An 11937-nucleotide genomic window follows, 5' to 3' on the forward strand; every position below is an offset into this window, starting at 1 on the left:
AAAATCATTATTGAGAAATCCACAAGAGAACAGAAAGCAGCAAAAAAAAAAAAAGCCCCCAATCCCCATTGTCAATATCGGAATGCACTTTCATCCCACATCCAAGCTCTATGGAAAATATATATATATATATGTCTGTATGTATATTCCTCCCTTCACCAAACAAGTCTTTAATATTGTCATCATGCATCTCTCACCAAGAGAAAGGAAAGTGAGACTATAAGACACCAGAATAGCCTGCAAATAAGGCCATATTGCATTTCTCTCTGCAAACAATACATACACTCCTCTGATTGGTGTAGCAGCTCAACGAGAAAAGTCTGAGCCAATCGCGGACGAGCGCGCCTCACATGCGAGACAGAAAAGCATCACGTCGTTAACTCTTATCCAAGGTCTCACACCTCGCAACTTGATCACCATTGCGATAGACACTTCCGTCTTTCATTTTTCACGGGTAAACTTTACATTCAACCCACATGATAGCCAGCCAATAGAAGACAAACAAAAAACATGACATATGCATATTATTCCTACAGGTGTGTTTATGAATACATGTATATATGTTGGCGCATATGTATACACACATATGCATAACTATATACACATAATGATATAAACACCCAATAATAATTATAGCCTACTAAAATAAATGCCACATAATAGCAGGTGTGAGCACTAAATGCAGTTAGGTTTTTTCCTGAAGCTTTTTTTTTTTTTTTTTGAAACTGCAGTTTTGGGGGAAAAATGTAACTGACACCTAAAAAATTATTAGAGGAAAAAATGAATCCAGCATGTGCAAACACTAAACTGTGTTTAGGAGTCCAAGGGATTCATAAGAGATCCACATGCTACCAGCTCAGGCGCTGAACACATTTGATAATAAAAAAAAAGCACAGGTATTTTTCTTGGTATGTGTAGAAACAACCCGGGAGAGGGTTTAAGCCTTAACCTCACAGGTATTTTGCAGAAATCCGACGATAACCGTTTCAAGCGCTTTTCTGATGGTTGTTGATCCAAATGAGAACAATCGTAATTACAATACTGCCTCAAGTACCTAAATAAAAATGATTCCTCTTCCCCCACACTCTTATCAGCTCCAGTTTACAGCTTAATGAAGACCACTACTAAACAGAATCGGCTTAATTATCCAAAACAGAAACACATCTGAACATAAAATGGCTTTTCGGGTAAAACTTTCAGTTCAGTACATAAATATTTTGAAGCCACAAACCTTCAACTTCTGAAGACATAAGGAGGGGGGAATAAAACGTTTAAATGATTCATTTAAAAAAAAAAAAAACAAAGTAATCGTTTCCTTGTTCTTTCCATGTAGTGGTCTGCGAATCTACACTGGACTGGGAGAACACATTGTTCTCACAAGATTACGTTTCATCTCTAACTTCAGAAACCCAGGAAAAGTGTGGAACAGCAGTGAGAAGTCTCCAGGGGTCGTTTTAACCCATTCTGCAAAGCTGTAGTCCTGATCCTCCATTTTCCCTGAGGCTAAAATAGAGTGGAAGCCTCTTCTAAGCATATTCTTCTCTTCTCCTCCTCATAAATATATCTAATGTCCACTAATATTCTTTCCACCACCTCCCAAGCATTATCAGCTCTGATGTGAAATCTGAAACCTATATATATATCTTTTTTTGTTTTTGCAAGACTGTGAAATATCACAGGAACTGCAAACGTGGTGATAGACCAAGTCTGTGTTAAATGTGCGTTTTGTGAGGGCTAAACCTCCATGATAAAATGTCAACACCATCATCTCTGAGGTGATGTGAACAGGGCAGAACAGGAGCTGGGAGGCAGCCAGAGCTTCAGCAACAGCAGCTGTTCTCTGGAGGCCTGACTCAAGTCACCTTACCAATGCAGCACAGTCAACAAGGCATTTCTTGGCTAATTTTGATTAATTCAATCATCAGAGTACCTTGCCAAGGGGAGGCCGTGTCGATACTGGTGGCTTGGTCAAATTTAGCTGAAAAAAGGGGGAGCATGAGATAGCTGAGAATATGTGTGTGTGTGTGTGTGTGTGTGTACGCGCATGTGTGCGTGCGTGCAGGTGTATGCATGTGTGTGCATGTGCGTGCGCGGGACACAGAGAGAGAGAGGGGGACGTCCCGGTGGCGTGAGCAGATAGACAGACGGACAGCAGGTCAGACGGCGGTGCGCGTGGGCGTGCTGGGCTGGTTCAGATTCATGGTTTTGCACAGCCAGCCGGCAAAGTCCACTTCCTCCACCTCAGAGCGCTTGATGAAGGTGTGGTTCTGTACACAAACGATAAAAAAGCAGAGACACGGTGCTTAGCCAAACGCTGCCGTGCCCGCTCTGAGCCAGCAAGCTGCTGCCCAGAGTCTAACACAAACCCAAACACAATGTCCATGTAAAGCATCCAGGAAGAAAACAACAGCCAGGGTTCAGAATAAGGGCTGCGTTACCACAGACTGATAAACTTTTCCCACTGGCCACACATCTATGCCCCCCACAAGAAACAAAAGAATTCATTAAGTAACTGTGGATGTTATAAGCATTACTGAGAAACATCTCTGCTCACCATCAGCATCTTCAGGTCAGCTCTCTCTGCTGGGTTCTTGATGAGGCTGAGAATGTAAATACAAGGTTAAATTACACAAATAACACAGTCACTCATGCGCACACACGCACACACACACACACACACACACACTTCCCCCAGTTTCCGGGAGGTGCTTCTTTCTACCTAAACTTACTCTGAACATGCTTTATCTATATAAAGAGCCCATAGAAATGACACCCAATGATCATTCCCATTCCTTGACGACTAATAAAACAGGAATAACAACAAACTACAACGGATGCCTTGCCGTGCATTACAGAAATACTTTATTCATATTGCACATTCATCCATGTCTCCCAGCGTCCTGTGTACCCATCGCAGTAGTACTGTCATTTCACAACATGAATTCACTGATGGTTACGCTCTGCTGGACCAGAGTGGATTGTGTTCCCCTTTTGCAATGAGGATCTGCACTTGGGCCTGAACTAGTGCAGATCTACAGTAGAGATATCGACTGTACACTAGAAAAAAGCCAGGAGCCTGTGGAGCCAGGCTGGCTCCAGTTCACCAGTGGGAAATGGGTATAATGAGCCAGACTGGTTCCAATTCTACAGTGGAAAAGGGGTATAAAGAACCAACATGGTTCCAGTTCCACAGTGTCAAAAAATGGCGGAAAAGCAGTACTTGAGGTGACAGAGCGAAGACTCACCATTTTGTCACAAAATCCTGAAAATCTGAGGTGAAGACGCCATGTGGCAGCTTCGGGGGAGGCTGTTAGCGGAAGAACAAAGACACAGGAGGTGAGGAAACTGGCAGAGCGGTGCAGAGGGCGAGTTAATAAAGGAAAGAGAAAGAGCCACTCCTCTTTTTCTGACCTCGTTCACAATGTAGTCCAGCAGTTCAAAGATAGCCATGGCCGGGCCGTGACCTGGGGGCAGAGAGTCACGTTAGAATCAGGAACAAAAGAAAAAAAGGATTAAAAATGTGATTACATCAAAATACGTGTGAGACATTAATACGCATCACTGTGGAAATGGAGCTGTCTGGATATGAACCCAGAGCCTTCCTTCACCCACCACTAACAGCCTTTAATGCCACATGCTCTTCATTACTGGGGCACCTTGTGACTATTGCAGCACTCCTGTTTGTCTTGTTTGATACGTGTCTGTGTTTCAGTACGGTGTGTGCAACAGTGTGTTGTCTGTAGCACTGTGTCATACAATGACACGGTTTCAGTGGTGTTATGGATGATTTCCGTTAATATACTTAAGTTAATGCTTATTATAAGCACTTTAAGTCTCTCCGGACAAGAGCGTCACCTAATGACTAACTAAATGTTATATATATACATATATAATAATGTCCTATTCTACCTAAAGCTTAACCTACCAGAGCACCATGTGTGACATTGCAAATACTCTCTCTTTTTTATACCAGTACCACTCCGCAGCAGTGGATGTTAAAGCGCTATACCTCTGTTGGCTATGTAACTGTGTGACTACGTGTTGGCTGTGTTACCCTTGTTACTTGTGTTAGCCAGGTCAGCTATGTCAGCTGTGGTCGCAGTATTGGCTACACTAGCTGTGCTAGCGGTGTTATCTGTGTTAGTTAGGTAGCTGTGTTAGCCATACGAGCGACGTCAGCAGCGTTAACAGGACTGCTGATTTTGGGCGCCGCTCACCGCTGACAGGCCGCCCCGGGGGTCTGGGGCGCGGGGAGGTGCTGTGCATTTCGCCCTCGGCCCCGTCCAGCACGGGCCGCCCGAAGATGGCCTCCAGCTCCTTGCCGTCGGGAGGGGGGATGGGGTAGCGCCCGATAGCCAGCTCCACCAGAGACAGGCCCATGCTCCAGACGTCCGACTGCACCGAGTAGTGGGTGCCCTGCAGCCTCTCCGGCTGGGGAGGCAGGGGACAAACGCGTCACGCACAGAGACACGCTCTGCAGAGCATCACTTTCCAGCGCGTCACTGCACAGCGTGTCAGACAAACACGGCGCAGCGCGGTCCGAGCACAGCTGTCACCGCTGGCTCACTGTCAGACCGCTTCACATTTTCCATTACTTTTCAGCAATGCTTTATGGATGAATGTAAGATTTTCAAGGATTATTTTTTACTGCTAAAACACTAAATATAGTAATATAATAAGCCGTAATTACAAATTGAGGGCAACTCTGGAGATGGAACTGCAAAGGGGGGGGTACTTTTTGCAACATGTAACAATACAAAATATTGCGTCAATATAAAATATGAGAGATGTTATGCTAATGTAAAAGCCAGCGTGCTGTCCATTTTATTAGATCTATCAGCAAACTGACATTGCTAGACATCAACACTGCTAGCATAACTGATGTCAAGCTAATGAGTTAGCTAGGAAAAAAGGAAAAAAAAACAAAAACTTGTTTTTCTGTGATGAGCCAGTTTTCACTGGGATACCTCACCGCTTTCTGTGACCTTCCTGCATAAGAATATTGGTGGATGAAAGGAAGGGGGGGGGCACTGGGGAGGGTACGAGGCTTGGGCGAGGGCCGACTTACCGACATGTAGGAGCGCGTTCCTACGAAGGAGTTGGCCATGGAGTCTATGAGCTGGCCGCTCACGCCGAAGTCGCACAGCTTGATCTCCCCGCGAGAGTTCACCAGGATGTTGGACGGCTTGACGTCTGCACGAGGGAGGGGAACACGTGGGTGAGAGGGTGGAAAGCACAGCTACGGCGTCCCCTGTGCTTCTCCCAGCTCTATCGCCGCGCCCACCACACCGTCCCTCTCCACAAACCAAAAACCAGATCAGCAAGCTGAACACTCGACACGCACAGCGCAACACGCGGACAACAACACAAAGCTCAACACACACATATACGGTGAAACATACACTGCAACACACATAACACGCACAACACGCACATGCACAGGAAGGCAAGAACCCATACAGACACACGCGCATAACGGCGAGCCCAACACACAAACGAACAGACCGTGTCACTGTACTTCACCTCTGTGCATGATCTGGTGTTTTTCCCGCAGATACGCAAGCCCTCTGAGAACCTGTCGGACACATTGCAGAGAGATGACACTGAGAACCGGCACCGTCTCCCCCGCGTCCCTCTTGCCTCCGCTCCCACGCCCTGTTCGGGCAGGCTGCCGTTCCGCGCCGCGGGCTCCGCCTCTAACCCGCGGCTGTCTCTCCCTGTGAATCGCTTTTTCGCCTGAATTCACGCCACACGCGCTGGCCCTGTCGCTGGCTCTTCCAACAGATTCCACCCCACTTAACAAGAATGCCCGCAGACCACAATGCTAAGCAGTGCGGTAGGCACGCACACAAAGAGGACAACCTACACAAGAACAGGAAATGTGCTGATTCAGCATTACTTCACCCTGACCTTATATGGGGCCGATGAGGAATTACACCCTGCTGAGTACTGCTGAGTAATACTGTAAAATACTCACCTTTGTGAGCATTACAGTGTGCCGGTACGAAACACTCAGAGCCGTGAGCACTGCTATGTATAAATGTTCAATACCAGCTGCTAAAAGGACTGTAAATACTAAAACACAGGATACTCACTACTTACTACTCAAAAATCTCAACTGCATAATACTCACAGCTTCAGAAACTTCCAAGTAATCCCGTTATACTGCTACATTGCATTACATTATTGTCATTTGGCAGACTCTCTTACTTGGGAAGGTTTGAATTTTTTACGTTACTCATATATACAGCTCGATATTTAATGGGGCAATTGTGGGTTGCCCGGGGTAAAAAGGTAGTAGTATTATGTGGTACTCACTGCCATAAATACTGCTGAGTAAACACTGTGTAATACTCACTGCTATGCTGACTTTGCCCAGGATCTCCTCTGGGATCCTCCGGGCCTCTTTCAGCACCTGATCCAGAGAGCCCCCATCCTGCAGGGATGAGCACAGACATGTTGCAACCCACACCCATATTCTGGAAACCTGAAGGGCATCTTGGGCTAGAAAAAAAACTTAGAACCTGAGCCATTTTTTACCATGCAGTTGTCACTTAATATGCGTATGTAACTCTAATCTGAAATTGACAGCACTGTTCTATTTTATTAGGCATCCAGAGCAGGAGGGGTGTGGCAAAGCGCAGCCTCCACACTCACCATGTGCTCCATGCAGATGCTGATCTCCCCATCGCTGTAGAAGGCCCCGTAGAAGCCCACGATGTAGGGGGAGTTACACTCGTGCAGCACCTGCAGCTCACGGATGATCTGGTTCCTGATGGCTGGCTTGATCTCCAGGTGGATCAGCTGAGAGAGAGGGAGGGCGGGGAGGCCCTGGTTAGACCACAGTATTCCACCTTTCGAGTAATGTGTGCTACTCAAAAGTGACACGCTCCAAGAGAGCCTCTCCAATCGCTTAGAAAAGCCCTGCATCCCCAGTAACTTAATTCTCACTATATTCAATTTGTGAGAGCAATGGAGGCCAACTGACCTGCTCAAACGCTACAACAGCAATATCCCACCCAGGCTTTAAACTTCAGACCCTCATGTCCACGTCTAATCCTACTCACAACCCCTCAACTCACTATCTTCACAAATCCCCCATAAGTCACTCAAAATGTGCACAAAACAGAAGGCAAAACTCCCACATTCTGCATTCTCTTCAAAGGGACATCTTACTCCTTCTGTTCAACTCAATTCAATCTTGCTTTAATGACATGACAAAAGTTGCATTTATAATGCAAAAACAAAAACAACAATACATAAACAACAAACTGTCTCCTAATTACATGTTTCAGTTTAACAAAATCTTACCAAGAGTAGGTATGAGTTTCAGTACTTCTCAAATTACCAAGGCTTAACAATAAGCCACAACAAGCAATAGCTGGCAGTCTCACTTGATTGGCAGGTGCTCTACTCCACAACAACTTCCACTGCCTTACATTTCAAACCATTTGGATATTGAGAGAGGCAAGTGCCTTTCCCACCTGGGAATGGAATGGACAGCCTTTACAGTACTGGCCCTGCTTCTTACTGCTACAGCACAATGCTGACCTCCTGATCTGACTCACCTTCCTGGCCATCACGAGGCCGGACGGTTTGTGGCGGACCTTGTTGACCACGCCGCCGTTGCCGGCGCCCAGCTCGCAGATGCGGTGGAAGTCATCGTCCTTCAGCTCGCCCACCTTGGCTTTCTGGGTGAGGAAGGCCTCCAGCCTCTTCTTCTGCTGCTCGTCCAGGTCCAGCTCCTCCAGCTTCTTCTGCAGAGCCTCAAGGTTAGCCCTGAGGAATGGGGTGGGGAGGGAAGACATTGCTGAGAACAGCTGTCATTGTATGGTGTAAAGGCTGCTTAGCAGACACTCGAACGCATCTTACAGTTTTTACTCATAATGTAAAACCCATTGGGTTACAAACTCTGTTCCTTACCATTATAAAACGCTGCTGCATTTGAATTCACAGCATTAAATATACAGTATAACAACATAAAAGTGCAATTTCAGATTTAAAAATCTCTGTTCATAAGAAATTCTCACCCTCCCCCTACAGCATATCAAGTTGCACCAAGACGACACGCACAAGCAGAAACCAACGCCATTTTTCAGGATATAACTGAGTGAGAGGTATAATACGGGTCTACTTGTTTCACCTGTCCTGTCTACCACAAGACTGGATTGGGTTCACAGCAAAATGTACTGTATTACCCCAAATTCACTACTGATTGACTGCCTGATTGCATTACAATGCAGGAATCTGTGTTTCGGCCACTGGTACAGTTTTGTTAAGCAATTTGAGAGCAAGGAACCTTCCTTGAGCTACTTTTAAGACAAAACACTTGGAGAGCTGTAATAAACCTAATGGAAAATGTACAGCCTATAACGCAAGGAAATGTGCAGTCACCTGTCCGTTATGAGGGATTCAAGTGAACTAGTAATAAATGTTCGACCAGAAGTCATTTAAATCCAAATGAATAGTTTCCTAAATCTCGATCCGTAACGACCCCTGAATATCTCAATGACTCTTTTGAGTTCCTTAATTCGTCACCTTAATCCACCCTATACCAAATATTTCCACACCGTTTGCCATGACTGAGCCTCTACAAATATGTGCTTTCCATGCCAGCAAATTACACGTGATGCAATCCCCCCCCCCCACATCCCAATATATCTCGATTAGTAAATCCGGCACTTTTCCAAACCCACCGAAACTGTGCTTTTGAATCTGGAGTACTGAAACTAATCAAACACGCCTATTCTACTTGTTATTTTACAACACATGTAACGTTATTGACATAATCTCCACCGCGGATGCACTCGGGACAGTCCGAATTTTCTAACATCACAACCAATCCATTCTGTCAAGACCAACTAGCAGCGGTACTCACTCATTGGCGGCATCAATGGTGGTGGACGCGGTCTGTCCCTCCCCGGTTGGTGTAATGGTGAGAGGAACTGGTCTCTTTTTAGGTGCCATTTCTGATTTCCGGGAGGCAGGGGCTCCTTTCAAAACTTCAGCTTTACAAATCAAACAGACCGGCGATTTTTTGCTTTTAATAAAATAGTTTTTAAAGTTGCCAGAACAAATTATTTTATACTGAGAGGTTTCAGGCTTGCTAGTCTAGCTAGACTATATAACTGGTCAGCTAGCTAGGTAGCTCTGCGTTTTAGAGCTGTATAAATCTTTGGGCTAACTAACGTTAGAGCTAGTTAGCGAGTTAGAGTTGAAGGTAATAGCAATTTCTCAAAAAAAAAAAAAAATTAAACAACTACAGGGCTTCAACTGATTTAAATTAGTAGTATTGCACTGTTCCATATGTGGAATATCTGGCTAGCTGTAGCAAAGTTACCTGACTATTAATAGTTAGACAAAGACTGCTAACTAGCATGCTAGCTGCCACTAATGTTAATATGAAAACAGTTTGTCAACGTCAGGTGCCAGGTGGAGACAGGTGGCAAGTACAGTAAGAAACCGACAACTCAGCACACTGTAGCTTGCTGGCAAAGAAGTTTTAACTAACGTTAACTCCAATAACTGAAGTTTGCTACCTACCTAGCTACATTCATCTCGTAGCTCAAGTATCAGAAAGACTAAAATGTTAAAGCTAATTATTTGTTCTATTTTAAGGTAACCTCAAGTTGCGAAATGACCTGGCTAACTAGGAGTACTAGCCTGGTGGCTAATTGGACAGCAAGCGCTCGTTAGTCCCAACTATGAGGTTTACAAGCTAACTAGCTAGCTAGCTAACTGACTAGCCTACACAGAAGCTAGCTGGCTAATTCTAAGCAAGCTGACTTGTTAGCTAGCTAGCTAGTTAGCAATCAGCTAGCGTGATCTTTCAGTGTCCCGAGATATTTCACAACACAGTGTGTTTAATTAGCTTGCTAACGCTGACAAAGCTGGCTACTCGTGCAAAATTAAAATATGTACAAAATGCATCACCACATTTCGCATTATCGCTCTCCACACTTATAAGACAGAATGGTGTCTTGTGCTTTGCTTTCCCGACACGGCCCTGGCCTGTCTCTGGGCTTGGCGGACACGGAGGAAGGGCAGTTTACGCCGATGACAGCGATTGCTCGAGTCCGAGAATGTTCGGCCCTTGGCGGAGTATCGCCGCAGATGTCCCCAGGGGTAGGGCCGGGGGGGCGCGGCTCAGTTCAGGCTCTTTCGTCTGTGCGGCGAAGACTCGGTTCGGGGTTCCGGTCCAGGAAGCAGGCAGCTAAGGCAAGATGAGCCCAGCAAAACTCTCGCGAGATCCGGCGCAGCAATTTTTACAACACGAGCGGCCCCTGCCGCAAATATACGACCCGTGTGCACCTGTTTGAGAAATTGCGCGAAGCAGAGGTCATCTTCCCGTTTAGAGTACAGTAGTGTCCTGCTGTCTGACATCCACAAGCAGATTGCGTTGTTGGTGTAAATATAGTAACACGCTTAATCTTTGCATCATTAACAGAATTACAGGTATCATTATTTCATAATATAAAAGGTTGAAAAAACGTCGGTTAGCTAGCTTCCTCGATAATCAATCTGAATGTTTTCACTCATGTAGACCCATGAACAGATCTGCCAGATGTCATCTAGCAAATTGAAATTTCGTTACATTAACTCCTGAGCACACAGGCAGACATTACGAGAAGCATGATTTCAAGCATAAAACGAATCGCTATTGTGAAAATAATTGCATTTACATTATTCATTTTCGGACACAACTGGAGTCAAATCACAGCTTGATAAAATATTATTTATTAATGTTTTGTTGGCTTTTAATATGAACATACAAAAAAGACACAACACAGAACATTTACATCAGGAACTGCAAGCCACTGCCATGCTACCCCGGGTCTGCATATTCTCTGACCACTACCAAGAAGGTGCCCCTCGTCCTTTCCCCAACACTGCACTTGACATCCTTATTTGGACTGTACCCTTATTTAAGCAGTTGACATTTAAAAAAAAAAAAAGTGTAACAAAAAGCAGCCGAGTTTTCATGTCTGCTGCTGTTCCACTTATGTTCTTACTAAAAAGAAAAAGAAAACAGTACTTTTTCCACTACATATTTGTGGCTATTTCATTTCTTTTTTGGCGCTTCAACTACACTGCAAACCTTGAAGGTCTTCTACAACTCAAAGGGTTGGTTTGCGACAGACCTGGGTTTCATTACTTTCATATTAACAAACCATTACTATTATGTCTAATGAATGCATGGTATTGCAAAGGCTATTAGCTCGGGGAGTGTTTAGGGTGAATTAACTAGGTTTGCTTTTTTCACTCAAATAGTGAATTCCCTTGAAGTGACAGGTATCAAACTACTTTGTATTAAGGACTCTGCCATGCAACTGAAGATGGCTCGTATTTTTTTCTGTATTACTCAGAATATGGAACCTGAAAAAAATGTCTAGTTCACATAAATGTAAGGAAATTCTGGATTCATGGAGAAAATCTACCCAGTATTGCTCTGAAAGGTCATAAATTACAAGGCCTTCTTTTCACATACCAAGGGCTTCACCAAGGACTTCAGTGTTGTATTAAAAGAAACTAACAGGAAAAAAAAGAAAATATGAAGACGACACATATTACCGAATCATGCATCATGGTTTTCTGAACACTGCACTTCTGCAAGATTCAAAGCCCTCTGCAAGAGACAAAAGACATTAATTTCTAAATCACATTTATTGTCATTATCAATTTAAAATGAGAATGGTAAAATCCACTTGGACCAAAAGGGGGGAACACACCCGTTTCTAAGATGACATCATTACTTATGGCAGAGACGAAGGGGGATTACAAGACTAAAAAAGGAAAGATGGTGGTGTTATTTTCATACTGGTTAACCTTCAGGCCCTGTTTGCATGGGGAGGGTGGAGCACTACATGATCTTCAATCTGCGCATTGGGCAAAACCCATCAGCTAGCAACGATATTGCCACCAATACCCAAAACGGCA

The 11937-nt window shown here is 44.6% G+C and overlaps 1 protein-coding gene across 1 annotated transcript; it reads right to left on the minus strand.

Annotated features, from left to right (window-relative positions):
• Nucleotides 1-1269: 1269 nt before the first annotated feature.
• map2k2b (mitogen-activated protein kinase kinase 2b) lies at nt 1270-10224 on the minus strand. The gene is made up of 12 exons (XM_036554350.1): nt 9934-10224; nt 8879-9008; nt 7569-7779; nt 6658-6804; nt 6359-6436; nt 5524-5575; nt 5069-5193; nt 4218-4431; nt 3412-3464; nt 3246-3307; nt 2555-2600; nt 1270-2267 (listed from the first exon to the last, which is right to left on the minus strand). Exons 2-12 carry the CDS (start codon nt 8965-8967, stop codon nt 2157-2159), a joined length of 1188 nt encoding a protein of 395 aa, XP_036410243.1. The 5' UTR covers nt 8968-9008; nt 9934-10224; the 3' UTR covers nt 1270-2156.
• Nucleotides 10225-11937: the final 1713 nt, after the last annotated feature.

This window comes from Megalops cyprinoides, chromosome 20 (assembly GCF_013368585.1).
Source record: "Megalops cyprinoides isolate fMegCyp1 chromosome 20, fMegCyp1.pri, whole genome shotgun sequence".
Lineage (NCBI taxonomy): Eukaryota > Metazoa > Chordata > Actinopteri > Elopiformes > Megalopidae > Megalops > Megalops cyprinoides.